This window comes from Nematolebias whitei, chromosome 8 (assembly GCF_014905685.2).
Source record: "Nematolebias whitei isolate Nwh7 chromosome 8, NemWhi1, whole genome shotgun sequence".
In the NCBI taxonomy this organism is placed as follows: domain Eukaryota; kingdom Metazoa; phylum Chordata; class Actinopteri; order Cyprinodontiformes; family Rivulidae; genus Nematolebias; species Nematolebias whitei.
In genome coordinates this window covers 6,611,811-6,627,394 of record NC_056505.1, presented here as the reverse complement: position 1 = coordinate 6,627,394, position 15,584 = coordinate 6,611,811, and the positions used below count along the sequence as shown (strand labels likewise).

General features: G+C 38.1%; 1 protein-coding gene across 1 annotated transcript in view; it reads right to left on the bottom strand.

Annotated features, from left to right (window-relative positions):
• Positions 1–4,827: 4,827 nt before the first annotated feature.
• The window catches only part of LOC119413802 (metal transporter CNNM4), a 50,456-nt gene continuing 39,699 nt past the window's right edge, over positions 4,828–15,584 (bottom strand). The window contains exons 5-7 of the mRNA XM_037680865.1: positions 13,277–13,373; positions 8,425–8,597; positions 4,828–5,717 (exon numbers count right to left, since the gene is read on the bottom strand). Of these exons, the coding sequence (XP_037536793.1) occupies positions 5,469–5,717; positions 8,425–8,597; positions 13,277–13,373 (519 nt within the window). The 3' untranslated portion in view covers positions 4,828–5,468. The remainder of the gene's footprint in view (positions 5,718–8,424; positions 8,598–13,276; positions 13,374–15,584) is intronic.

The window sequence follows — 15,584 nt, the reverse complement described above, 5'->3', positions numbered from 1 at the left end:
CATGTGATCAGCTGGTTTTGGTTGTCAGCAGCAAACTGGTTGATCCACTCTGAGAAGGTGCTATTTAAGAGACTGAGCTGAAAACAGCACCTCAGACTGAGGAAGTCTCTCGGATGAGAGACGAAACGTTTCTACATTTTTTGCTTTGTTTTGTTTTTTGTTTTTTTGAATGTCCAGAGGACCAGATTGAACTTTTTTGGATTTTTCTACCTGGATTATTGAGCATGCATCAGGATATCAACTCAGTTCTGCATAATATTAATAGTGTTTCTTTACTAAATGCAGTAATTATTTGTTTTGACAAGCTGGTAAGACTGGTAAGACTGGTAAGAGTATTTGTTATGATCAAGCAACGGAAAAGTGAAGTTGTCTTACAAAAATAGTCATTTCTTCATTTCAATTTCCCAGTACAATGTTAAACTGAACGTTTTTAGCATTTCTAACATCATATTGGTCATTTTCAGTCACATTCACCCCAAAACACATTTTCAGTTTCACATACTGATGGAAAGAGGTTCTTCGCTTTCTAGAGACATCACATTGTCTTTGTACTCCAAATATTACGAAACATCATAAAATAGTGACGTCACTGAACTGTGATTTTGAGTCCCGGTTCACAAGTTCCATTTGTAGTCGAACCACCTCATTTGGTGTTCTTCAGTTCTTTTTTCTTGCTCAGTGAGAGAAATCTTGTCTCTGTTGGACTTTAACGAGAGCATTAAAAAGTCACATTATGTCTGAGGCGGAGATGAAAAACTGACAGATGATCGTCACTGAGAGAGGATCTATATCTGGATTTGTTCAACTTCATCACCGAGAATGAGAAAAAGTCCAAACTTCACGTTGCAGCCGAAGCTCCAGATTCCCAGCAAAGTCCTCGATCCTTCTCGTCGCGGTTCACCTGGACTGTGGGACTTGCTGGAACGCTTCTTTTTCTCAGGGCGTGTTAGCGCTGCGGAGTCCACCAAGCACTCTTCGACAAACTCCCCCTCTGCGAATGGCTTACAGTTTTTAGTGGTTCTGTGGGAGAAGCTAGTTTTGGTTGCTGCATCCCTGGATGTGTGAAGTTTGGTAAAAAACAAAAAACTTGCTGCATTTGTAACTTCAAGCTTCAGACGTCTGCGCCCTTCCAGCATCAGTCACGTTTTTGTAGTTCTCTGCGTGTAAGTCGACTCAAACTGTAATCCTTAAACGCAACGATCTGCTCCTGCAAACTAATCTCACAGCTCTCCCTCCGACTTCAGTCAATAAACATTTAGCAGTCCATTTATTGTTCAAAACCGTGCACTCTGCATCCACTTTTCTTTTTTTTTTAGCACGAGTGGACATGTTTGAGGGCGAACGTCGTCTTGTGGCCTGCTCATGTCTTCATTTACATGTTGCGTCACGTTGTATGTGAATAAAAAAACCTAAATAAAAGCAGTGCAGCTTTAGTCCACGCATGAGGTAAAATTAGAAAACGTGTTTATTTTGTAATTCCCCTTACACGGGCCAGTCAGAGTCGACCAAAGGGCCCGGGGGCCGTACAATGCCCAGGTCTGATAAAACGTTAAGGGAAATAGCTTTTCTTAAAGATTGCACTGAACGTTTGTGTAAACAGCAAACAAACTAAGATGTAATTTATTCTCTTATTACATTTAGATCAGTTTTTCCTCATAAAGCTGATCATGTCACATCGTCTCAACATTAATTTGTCGTTTCCTGTCATGAAACTTCACAATAAAACCAAATTTACCTAAAAAAAAAACAACATTTCAGACACTTGTGTTGTGTTTGAAACAAAAAAATGTACCTTTGAGACCCAAACTAAAGCGCTCTCAAACTCCACTAACATGTCATTTTGATCTCGTCTAAAACACGTGACAGAAAGGGGATGGAAAACTTTTCAACTTGAGTTCTTCAGAAGCGGGTCTGGGTCAGATGCTGCAGAAACCCTTGACATTTACTCAAAGCGTCTCTGCTCTTCTCCAACACACGTGATTTTTTTTCTTTCTCAAGTGTAGACATCCCTCAAAGCAACTCGTGAGTTTTTAAAAGTAATTCCACTCGATTAAAAAAAAAGAGAAATGACCTCGTTTTCTCTGCTTTTGGTTTCAGTTTCAGGCTGAAAATGAGGGTGTTGGTCAGAGGTTCGTGACAGACTCACAAGATCTCCAGCTCGAGTCACTTTTAAGAAAGAACTCAAAACCCAACTGTTTAAAATTGATTTTAATGTTTAAATTTGTCCTTTTTTGTGTTTTTATGTGTTGTGTTGCATATTTTTGAACCCCTGTAAAGCGTCTTTGAGTACTTTGAAAAGCGCTATACAAATAAAATGTATTATGATGATTATTATGAATCAAATAAAATTAGCAAATTATTGCATTTTGTTAGTTTTTATTTTACACAGCGTGCCCAATGTTTTCTAAATGAGGTTTGCGCCACTCCTTTTTAGGCCTGTCGCGATTAACAATAAATCTCATGATAAATGAACATTATGAGTCTCTCTTTCTACTGAAGACACTGGATGACAAAAAGCTCAACTCCGGTGCTCTTCACTGCCCCCCCCCCCCTCTCTTTTCTCTTTAAAATCCATTTTAACCGTCCAAAATCGTGTTTTTGGATCGTTAAAAGCAGCTAAACTGATAAGCTAAGCTACGAGCTAAGCTAACTGGCCGACCTCGGGGAAAAAAACCTCCGTCTTGTCAAAGCTCCAAAATTCACGGTTGAAACCCGTGCCTTCGTCTAAAAAGTTGTTTTTCTCTGCAAAAAGCAGCTGAGAACTTGTTTATTGATTTTTAATAAAAGCTTTGTGTGAAAAATGCTATGCTAAAGAGCTTAAACCACACAGAGCTTCCGCCATTTTGAGAACCGAAAACAGACAGCCCATGTCACGTCAAGAGGCCTCCCTCCCATTTTTCTTAAAGAGACACGCTGCTCGCTCCCTCACTATCCATCCTTCGGTTCAAACAGTCTTATACTGCCATTCAGTGGTCAAACAAAGGTACTACACACAAAACAAATAAAAAAACATTTCTACTTAAACTTGACATTAATTACTGTCAAATTTCAAACAATATTATCATTTATCGCAATAATTTCTGAGACAATTAATCACCCAGCAAATTATCGTGACAGGTCGACTCCTTTTCACATAATCTGCACGTTGAAACGCGTTCGACTCACGTGCGAGTAACGAGCTGACAAAAACGCATCAGAGCTGCTAAAACAAGGTTATAAGGTCAAAGTTCATCCAGGTCGTTCTAAACATTATGTAAGAATACTTCACATTTTGGTAAAACCAGAACCAGATGTTTATTGTTTGGTGAAGTAAAGAAAGCTCACATGTGGAAAATCTTTGGAAAAACACTGCAGCTGCACGAGATTATGGAGAAAAAAAATCCCAAGACGAGACAAAAAAAGCTCAGATTTTGACTGGTTTTATCTTAAAATCACCTCTGGAGGTACAGTAACACATGGGGTGGAGTGTGGACGTTATATTAAAAAAGCACAGGTATAATTATAATATGTACACAACGGTTTAATATAAAACAGACGATGAAAACTGAGTGTTTGGCTACACAATGAATCATAAAACGTTGCTGATAATCTCTCCCCTTGACTCCGATTTTAAAAAAAGGATCTCAAACAGAACCAATAAACGCAAATAATTGCAAAAATCTCACAGCAAGGCTAAGAAAAATTCAAATTCCTGCCTCTTCCTTTAACAACAATATGTACAGACAATAAAGTAAATAAATAAAGTCTCTGATTTCTTAAAGTATGTTCTCGTGAGGAGGCGACGCAGCGTCCGTCTTTTGGTTTCTGATCCCACCAAGTCAAGCGATGGCCATTCTTTGGTCACAGACAAACACAAAACACAGAACATTTAAAAAAAAAAAGACACTCGTGAAGTCGTTGCCCTCGGAGACCTTCAGCCGTAAACCTGATCCCAGATTCAGGTTTCACGGACAGAACGCGGCCTGAGAGCACGGCAGCCACGGCTAACGTACCCAACGCGTTTCATTCGATTGTCTTCATCGCTGAACGGACGGGGCTGTCAATCAACGAGTGAATCTCTTCACAGCTCTGGGATAAAGGCTCTCGTTAAAAACTCCCTCGTGGAAACGATAAACCGTCACGCGTGTCCGTCTCACATGAATAAATAATTCGCTGTAAATCTCTGCGGAACAAATATATTTGCGTGAACTCCGCCGACATGCTCAGATGGTCTTTGTCTTCTAGCTGTATGGAAGCTGATTGGTGGAGGGGGTTCAGGCTGCTACACGTGGTGGGTTTGGTTTACGGATGTCGGGCACCGACGCGTTGATGGCGAAGGGGCAGGAGGGCGGAGTCTCCCTGAGTCTGATTTGGACGCGACGCACGAAACGGAGGACGAAACTCACATCGGCGACGTGGGGGAGCTCGGCGGGTCCTTCGGATGGACGTCAACACATCCACAGAGTTTACCGTCTCTTGGGTTCATACAGAATACCCTTCTGGTAGGTTTGGTTAACACTGATGAGCCAAAACATTAAAACCGGAGCAGAGGCACCTGAGCACTATTTGTGCTAAAAATGTAGAAGTATTTTATAGTTTTACAGTAACTTGTACAACTTCAGCAAACTGCATCCAATCAAGTGCTTTTAAATGTTTTTAATTTTAGAAGTGACGCAGAAAATCCAACCAGGTCCAAAGTGACCAATCAGGCCCCTCCTTAGTGTCAGTTTTTACACAAACGAGAAAAAAACAAACTTTTTTTATGTCATGACTCCACTTTTTTGGGACGTTGAGTACAATTATAAAAATAAGAATAGAACAAAGTTATTTACTAATTCTTTAAACCCATATGTTATTCACAATGAAGCTAACGTTGAAACTAAGAAAAATATATTTTTTAATGTGGTTATTTTGATTTCTATGGAACGTGCACATCTGAGAGGCTGTCAAAGTAAAAGGTATGAATAAAAAAAGCTAAATTTTAGAGACGTAAAGACGGGCAGAGGTTTATCAGTCTGTAAAAAAGTAGAACAAAAAAAATCAAAATGATCCTTTAAAAGAATTATATAAACCTTATTTCAACCTTTGACGTGTTTATTATGTTCCACTGAGAATAAAATCTGGGTTTATGAGGTTTGCAGGTCATTGTGTCCTGTTATCATTTGCATTTATATTTTTTAGTTTTAGGTTTTAAAACAACAGAATAAAGGCGGCGGAGGTCAAACAACAACCTGTGAAGTGAAACGTTCTCTAAATTTAAATGCTTTTATTTTGTAGGTTGTCACATCTGGGCGTGCCATCACTGGACTTTATTGTTTTGGCTCATCGCTGTTAAATTCTTGCATATTTACAGAATGTGCACGCACATGGCTCGTCTCTTAGGGCCTCGTCCAGCTGTGTGACACACAACCAAGCCCCGCCTCCTCAGCAAACGTCCAAGCGCTGTAGTGCATGTGTGCAAACGTGCGCGGGTGGGGGAACGGTCGGGGTCAGACGCTGTTTTCCAGCTGGCTGTGGTGGTTGCCCGTGGCCGGAGAGTTCTGCTCGTTCAGGAGAAGCGTCTTCTCGTCTGGGCCGTTCTCCGTGAGGGTGGGGTCCGCGCCCAGGTCTGTGATGGTGATGCTGGTGGGGGGCGTCATCTGGTCGAGGCGGGACACGTTGTGGCTGCTGTCGGGGGACTGAGGCGTGCTGTCCAGACGAGACGCCATCAGGCCGTTCTGATACTGAGCTCGTGTGATCTGATGGAGGGAAACAACGTTTACACAGGAGGTCACATGACTCAAGCAGCAGAAACAGATATTTATCACGCTTTGTGATCGGGGGGGGGGGGGGGGGGGGGTTCAACCTACCTGTGGTGTCACTGTGAAACATGATCCTATTAAAATCGTCCCACTCGTATGTTTGTATATATACATGTACATGTACATATGTATAAACATGTATACGTATGCTTAGATGTGTGTGTATGTATACATATATACAGTATAGGTTAATCATGAATGTAGTACTCCTTACCACCTTGTGCATATTGTCTTTTCCCAAATGTGTGTATTCTGCTTCTTTTTTTCCAGTATAATTAGAAAATGCTACCGGATGCATCAAATTTCCCCCTGGGATTAATAAAGTAAGTAATAAAGTAAGTATGTTTGTACTGTATGTACTGTACGTATGTACTGTATGTACTGTATGTATGTACTGTATGTACTGTATGTATGTACTGTATGTATGTACTGTATGTACGTATGTACTGTATGTACTGTATGCATGTATGTATGTATGTACTGTATGTACTGTATGCATGTATGTATGTATGTATGTACTGTATGTATGTATGTATGTACTGTATGTATGTACTGTATGCATGTATGTATGTACTGTATGTACGTATGCACTGTATGTACTGTATGTACTGTATGTATGTACTGTATGCATGTACTGCATGTACTGTATGCATGTACTGCATGTATGTATGTATGTATGTATGTATGTATGTATGTACGTACGTATGTACGTATGTATGTATTGTATGTATGTATGTATGTATGTACTGCATGTACTGTATGCATGTACTGTTTGTATGTATGTATGTATGTATGTACGTATGTACGTATGTATGTATGTATGTACTGTATGTATGTATGTATGTATGTATGTATGTACTGTATGTACTGTATGTACTGTATGTATGTATGTATGTATTCATGTACTGTATGTACTGTATGTATGTATGTATGTATGTATGTATGTATGTATGTATGTATGTAGGATCACGCTGCTGTCGATTCATTTCTTTTTCACTTTGGCACCTTGTTTTTGTATTTTTGCTGCATGCTTATAGTCAAACTGAACTTATGAGGATCGTGCTGCTGTTGTTTGGTGTATTGTTTAGCACTATTAGTTAGTAACTGGTGTATACCTTAGATCTTTTAACGTACAGTTGGGCGTTTGTTTAGCGTATATCCTAGTTGATATCTAAGATCTTTATATATTGTTTTCTTTTTACACTTTATATTTTTGATATTGTTGGATGTAACTGGGACCCTGTGTACACAATTTCATTCTCCCTCATGTACCACATGTGAATGGCAATAAAGAAACTTGTGACTCCATCCATCCATCCATCCATCCATCCATCCATCCATCCCAGGGGTGCACCAATTTATTGGCCCAGATTTTCTTAATTTTGGGAAATGGGCCGATACTTAAACGAGAAGCCGATTTTACAGATTTTTTTTTAGTTTTAACAACAACTGTCTAAACTTCATTTATATTTCAGAGCACCACCTCATGGCCAGTCAAAACAAGTTCGTATTGTTTCTAGGATATTGTTCAAGGGTACGTTTTTCAATAAAATAAGAGTGGAGAACTGAAGGTGCAGTGTGACCTTATACGACCTGACAAGTGTCGATTAGAAAACAAAATCGGTATCGGCAGGTCGGGCTTTGTAGAAATCGGTGATCGGACAGAAAACTGCAATCGGTGCATCCCTACTCCATCCATCTACCTGTCTGTCTGTCTGTCAATAAAAACTGTTCACAACATGACAAAGAGCTGAAGACAACCACCCGACTCACCAGATCTGAGTGTATTGGAACGAACTGGATCTTTAAAGACCCGTAGGACCCTCTGAGAGGTTAGACACATGAATAATGCTCAACGTTAAACATTATACTCTTTATATAGAAAGAAATGTTCATTTTTGTAGCCCTCAAATCTTTCACAGTGCTGACTAAGTAGTCATTGCTCCATCAGTTTGAACTCAGCTTCAGCCTCGAGTTTTATGTTTGATAATGATTTAAAACACTTTAATGGTGAACTCCTCACTTTACTGTTGAACAAATAATCTTTGACAGCAAACCACAGAACAAAGACGTTTGTGTACAACACCAGTTTTAAAGTTATCATCATTTTCTGACCTCTGAACTCCACTGGTTCCCATCAGGATCCCTCTTAATTTGTTACGTTATCAAGTTTATCGTTGCTCGCTCCGTTCAACACAACGCCGTCTGCTGCTGATCTAAATTACACCACTTCACTTTTCTTTTCTTCTTGACTTGAACTTTATTATTGTCCAGCAATTCAGAGGTTATAGGTAATTTTATTTGGTTTTATTATTCAAAGTGTCCCATCCATTGCCAATAAACTTGGGAAGAAACTAAAATGCTCCTGGGCTACGACCCTGACACAATTTAAACGTAAGAATGTGTAGAATTCATCATAAAAGCCCTTTAAAACCTTTTTTTCAAGAATTTATTGCTTTAGTTTTTCATAATATGAGCTCTGATAGAAAAAAAAAAACATCTATAGTCAAAATCATAAAGCTATAAAACAGTTAGAATCAGTAAAAGTGTGTCAGTTGTGCGTGTAATAACGAGAACAGTCGACACATGTTTCAAAGTGTTGCCGGTCGGTTAACGGCAGCGGTTTGTTTTCTGACGCACTGACCTTGACGAACTGCAGGTCGGTGAGCGCCCTCACGTTGAAGTCGGGGACGTACTGCTGCAGCGGGACGCTGTTGTTCAGCTGGCTGCAGCTGCCGCCGAGCGACTCGGTCCGGTCGGTGCCGCTCAGAGAGGCCGTCCGGTTCAGGCCGCCGAGGTGGGACGGCGAGCGAAACTCTGCAGGCGTTCAGAGAAAAGTCGGTGAGAATCTGCGCCTGAAAGACACGGCTGCCTCTGACGGGACGTCCTGCCCACAGTCAAACGTGGAATCTACACAGGAAGTGACACTTTTGTCTCTGCGGTGGGAAAACAGCTCGGAGGAGACACAAGATGCTGTGAAGCTTCAAACACGGGTTAACGCCGATGATCTGAGTGAGTCATTAGAGACAAACATCTGTGAGGAGGGGGGGTCAAACAGAGGAGAAAGATCATTTATTCACTGTGGAGATGCTCTCCCTCGCTCTCACACGCACACACGCACGCAGAGTGTGTGTTTCATATTACCAGTGGGTGTGTGTCGTCCAGCAGGGGGCCTCAGTGAGTCATAGGAAACGGTTTTACCTGGACAGTTAGTGTTCAGGGCGTTAACTACAACTAGTTTAACAGTTAGAGGTTAGACTTGATCTGCCAACATTTATTATTTGATCGTTCTCGTGAAGCTTCAATAATCCAGCAGGACACTTTTCTCTGGTTCCTTCTGGTCAAAGTGTGACGAAGCTTGAAAAAGGCCTGACCGCAGATTTTTGGATCTTACCGGGTTTTTCCAATGAAACTCTTAAAACAACAACAATCATCCTGTATCCATCATGAACTATCCTGGTTATAGTGTTATCTATTATACGTTCGATGCTTTAACCCGTGCTTGATTCTTATTCTGTTTATATTTGCACATTAAATTGTCTTTAACGTTTACGGGATCGTTCCCGGTTTGGATTTTTGCTGCCACCTTGACTTGGACTCCCTGAAAAAAGTGATGATTTACACTAAAGTTATTATTAAATACAATAATACAATTTAAGTTGCTATTATAGTTCCTCTTTTACTTTATCTTTACGTTCATCTTTATCTTTCTATTCTAAAGTTTTCTTTAGGACAGAATTTACCTCTAGGATTTCTATTAATTCTATTTAATTATTTAAAATTTTTGATTTAATTAATTTATAAATAAAAATTATAAAATCATTATTTATTATTAAATTAAAATGATTATTAATTAATACATTTAATTTATTTTTTTTTATTTTACTTTAATTCTATTCTAATTAATTCTATAGGATTTCTATTGATTGCATTTAATTTTATTCTTTTTTTTATTTTAATTAATTTAGAAATTAGAATGATTAAATCATGATTTATTTATTATTAAATAAAATTACAATTAATTAATTAAATTTTAAATATTTTTTATTTTATTTTACTTAAATTCTATTCTAATTAATTATATTAATATATAGGAATAGGATTTCTCTCTTTCTAGTTTAATGTCAAACAAGTATGAAATTTCTTCTGATGAAACTTTAAAAAATTGAACAAAGTATTAAAAGTTAAATTTGTAACTGTTGATTTTAACAGGTGGGGTTTTATTGGAGGGAGGAGGCCGCCTTTAATTGAGTTTTTCCTTTAGTCCGTTCATACAACACAATAATCTCTTCACAACCGGTCGTTTTAAATAAACTCGTTTTTCTGTTTATTCTCTGTTTTAGGGTTAGTTTTACTTTGTTTTACTATAAAGTTTGTCTGATCTTACAGAAAGCACGTCATTTAACTAAATGCTCTGTATAAACAGACTTTTGTGACTTTTTAAATAAAAACTAGAAGTATTCTACTAATTTTAAAAGTAATTTTACAGTCAGACCGTTTCTACAAGAAATAACTCTGATATAAAAACACAACAAACGCTGATTTGTTTCAGACAAAATAATAAAGTTAAATTAATGTTCTTGTTTATTCATGTTGAAGAAAAAGAAAAACAGCAGCTGTCTGACATCATTATTTTGAAGATGGATCACGTCGAATGTAAAAAATAAGCACTTAAATGTTTTTGTGTTATGTCTTTATGGAGCAGAGTCAATTAAAAATATCAGACAGATGTTTTTATTTATTTATTGTTTTAGTTTAATTGTTTTTTCTTAAATATTAGTATTATTTTTGATAATAATAAGATACTTAATTCACTCAGATGTGAACTAAAGGTTGGATTTTACGTTTTCTAAAGCAAAATGATGTGAAAATAAACAGATTACAGCTGCACTCAACAAATAATCTACATTTTAAACTTTAGCTTTCACTCCAAAACTTTAAAAACACCTGGATTTTCTTTCTTTCTTATTATTTATGCTTTAAAATGAGCATCGTCCGATAACAAACCTGAAGAAAAGTTGCCTACTGGATGTTTAGAATTACACAGAATCAAGAAGTTTGATGATTAATCTGCTTGTCAAGAATCCTTCAACAAGAAATTAAAGCTTCAACAGTGATTGGGATTAGATTTGGAGCTGGGCGCTGCCTTTAAGATGATTTCTTGTGCTTCAAATGACTCTACAGCAGCAGTTAATGTCCTGGAGTCCATCCAGGCCGAGGATTTCACTACAAACTACGATCTAAATGAAAAACCTACAGATTACATCGTGACAGCTTCGTGTTTCTTCCATTTATTTAGCAGAGTCATGATCAAAATGAGGAAAGAAGCGTGTGAAGCCATTAGGATTAGGACTCTACAAGAAGAAGAGCTTCGACCCACGAGGGTGAAGATACTTCACGGACAGCTCCAGAACTGGGCTGACATTTTGGCAAACAAAGTTGTTATTAAAAATAATTATTAAATCCACCCTGAAAGACCAGAGTCAAGACTGCTGGCTACGATGGGGGCGGGGTGTGGGTGTGGTGGGGGACGAACGAGCAGTTCGTCATCACGTCAGCGCTAAAAACAGGAGGGCGACGAAAGGAAAGGAACATAATAACAAATACAGCAGTCCCTCGTTTATCGCGGTGGATCCGTACCTGAAGCCCCCGATAAGTGAAAAACCGCAAAGTAGGAATAGTAGTACAAGTAGTAAGTAGTAGTTTATTTTGGTATTTATATATATATATATATATATATATATATATATATATAAAGATATATAGATATTAAGGCGTTTTAACCCTTCCCACACTCTTGCAATATTCTAAAAAATGTTTCTAAAAGCTCAAAAAGATCACAGCATGTCATGATTTCAGCTCCCTGCCTCCGCTGCTCTCAACCACCTGCAAGCGCTCTTGGCCACGCCCACTTCTCCGCTCTGCACCGAGATCAGCTGCAGGAGGAAGCTTAACCTGCAGAGTGGGCTGCACAAATGTGCAGCAGGTGCTAAATAATTGAAAATAATTAATTTTAAATAAAAATTCCATGCCGGTCGTGCGGCTCATCCATCAATCAGCCAGTTGTGTGTCATGCCCAATCTTATTTTGAAAAACCGCGACGGGGCGAGTCCGCGATAAACGAACCGTGAAGTAGCGAGGGACTACTGTGTTTTTATTTTATGATTTTATACAAACCGGGACACAAAAACAAAAATCACAGCGTCATCATCAGGTCTTCAATTTAACATCAGATAAACACCAGAACCATTAAACAAGTCAATACCTGAATAAAGTAAAGTAAAAAAAAAAAAAAAATGCAGGAGTTGTGTGAAAACTAAATATTTTAGAAAATATCAGATCAGAGAAATGGTTTGTTTGCCAAAACGTAGCTGTCATTCTGTGACTGCTGTCCTACAGGGTGACTCTAGAATAAATCACATGAAGGGTGAAGCTGATGAGGATGACGCCTGAACGAAGCTGCACTTCTGCCCACGACCCGGTCGCTGAGACCAAAACAAATGTTTTCAAAGGATCACCGAGTTGGCTGTAGACAGAAGTGCATATCATAATGAGAAGATTCACCCAGCGTGTGAAGCTAAAGACCCCCCACCCCCCGAGCCTGAGCCCCGCCTGCGCTCGGTGTTAAAGGACCCAGACATGCCGGTGTTTACCTGGCAACCGAGAGAACAGAGAAAACCTTTTAAAGGAGAGGAGGCGAGAACGAGGTGCAGCCACTGAGAGGACAGGAGAGAAGGGAGGAGGAGGAGGAGGGGGGGGTGGAAGGGAGGGACAGTCAGTGACCAACAGGGAGACAGATCTGCTCACAGACCAGGCGAGGACATGGAGACGCCAGCTGAACCACATTACATGATCATTGATCAAACAGAAGCTGGACGGAATGAGTGAAAGATGCTGAAGAAGGAAAAAACAAATCACGTTTCAGATCTTCTTTTATTCGTTCTCTCCACGAGGCCTTTAAAAATCTGACCGTGTGTCAGGAAAGAACGAGCTGACGGGCTCAGAGCATTTTCTGCTTTACAGTTTCTCTGCAAAACGACACCAATCAACCAATTTACAGCCACAAACTAAATTAAGACGCACGTTTTCGGGCCAACAAAGCAAACCAAAGTGCAGAAGAGCTCCACACAGACAGGCCCTAAACGGGACTCGAACCTGCGACCTTAGTGCTGCGCTGCAACAGTCTCCGCTGTTCCACAGTGCAGCCACACTAAATACAGATCATTCTCATATTAACTTGTTGATTTTTCATTACTTACTGCTGCAACGTTTCCATAAAATAAAAGAAGACTTGCAGGACGCTGAAGAAGAACTTCAATTTCTTTTTAATTCACAGAAACAAAATGTTTCTGTGAAATTATTTAGACTGAAAAAACAAATAAATAAACATTTAAATCCCTTTTTTAAATATAGTTTGTGTGGGAAAGACTTTAAAGAAGGTGAGATTTAAAGAAAAGTGGATGAATAAACAGTAAATGTGGTTAAAGTGAACTCACCCGGCATGGAAGCACTGAGCGCCATGACACCGTAATAAGAGAAAGGTCCCGTCTCAAACTTCATGTTCTCGTTGCCAGCCTCCACCTCGACCCGACCCTGACAGATCCAACACACACACACACACATAATGTTTGTTAAATTAAATTCATGGCGACGACAAGAAAAAACCTAAAAACTGATGATTACAGAGAAACGATCAGAAATGAAAGAATCCAGCCCGGAGCTCCTTCTAAATGTTCACTATTTTATAAAACTCAGCTACTTCTATTATCTATTAACTATTTGTCAGTGTTTTGTTGTGATTTTCATAAATGAAGTCCAAAAGAAACTAAACTTTAAGGCATTTTAAAAGGTTTTCGTGCTTTTATTTTTCAAGCTTCAGTTAGAAATTAAACAATTTTGATATAAAAAAAAAATAAAAAAAGTAAACTTGAAAAATATCCGTTTCTTCAAGACTCCAGGAATAAAACAGCTGTAGGGCTCAGGTATTTTAATGTAATATAAACACAGCTGCTAAATAAGCTCAAATTTTTGGTGCTTATTTAAACTAAAGCATCATTTTAGGTGGGGGTTGGATCAGCTGTTCCCTCTGTAAACACATTGATGACATCATGTGGCCTCTAGATGGCGCTCTACTCTCAGGTAAAACGAGATGTTTGCCAGTGATGCTCTCAGAAGAAGCCTCATCATCTGCAGGAGGAAACGTTTACTTCGGCTCTGATCGGAGCTTCAGTGAAACGAGTCTGACGAAGAGATGTGCTGAAAAACAAAAGGCTCCCTGTGGTTTCTTTGCAGCGCTGAATTGAGAGGGAGATGAAGGGATGAGGGGGCAGAGGGGGGTTGAAGGAGAGCTGGCCCGGTTTGGCCCGCTGGAATGTGTGAACTGCAGCAACAACACAGCACAGTTAATCCATCCTGCATCCATCCTTCCCTTCATCCTCCCACTCGCCACCCGCGCTGATGAAAGCTCAACAGGTGGGAAAATAAAAGAGGTACAAAAATAAAAGGCCAGGGCCATAAGGTATCCAACAGAGCAGAGCGCATGTAACGTGGACAAAAATGATTTTATATTCAAAAGTCCAGTTTTATCAAAGCAGTTGACTTAAACCTGATGATGGGAAATCAAAAATATATTAATCATACCTGCAAACTTGCTGCTTTTTGGAAAAATGTTCAGATTTCAAACTAAATTTGTAATTTATGTAAATGATCTAGATCAGAAGACGTTTTTTCGGGGGATCAAAGGCGTGGTAGATGGCATATCGATAATTACTGGACTTTAAAAAACAATAAGGTTTCAGCTTTTACAATAGAATATCTTTGTTGGAACACGAGTCAATTAGCCGATCACAATTAATATAGACGACTGGGAAATATTTCCCATGGAAGAAGGGAACTGTTATACTGCTATAACTGTTATACTGTTATAACTGTTATACTGTTATAACTGTTATAGCAGTTATAACAGTTATATTGCTATAACTGTTATAACTGCTATAACTGTTATAACTGTTATACTGCTATAACTGTTATACTGTTATAACTGTTATAACTGTTATAACAGTTATAACAGTTAAAACAGTTATAACTGTATAACAGTTATAACAATTATAACAGTTATAACTGTTATAACAGTTATAACAGTTATAACAGTTATAACTGTTATAACTGTTATAACTGTTATAACAGTTATAACAATTATGACTGTTATAACAGTTATAACTGTATAACAATTATAACAGTTATAACAGTTATAATTGTTATAACTGTTATAACTATTATAACAATTATAACAGTTATAACAGTTATAATTGTTATAACTGTTATAACTGTTATAACAGTTATAACAGTTATAACAGTTATAACAGTTATAACTGTTATACAGTTATAACTGTATAACAGTTATAACAGTTATAACAGTTATAATTGTTATAACAGTTATACAGTTATAACTGTTTTAACTGTTATAACAATTATAACAGTTATACCTGTTTTAACTGTTATAACAATTATAACAGTTATAAATGTTATAACTGTTATAACTGCTATAACAGTTATACAGTTACAGTTATAACTGTATAACTGTTATAACTGTTATAACTGTTATAACTGTTATAATTGTTATACAGTTATAACAGTTATAACAGTCATAATTGTTATAACAATTATAACAGTTATAACTGTTATAACAATTATAACAGTTATAACAGCTGTTATAACTGTTATAACAGTTAAACAGTTATAACAGTTATAACTGTATAACAGTTATAACAGTTAAACAGTTAAACAGTTATAACAGTTATAACT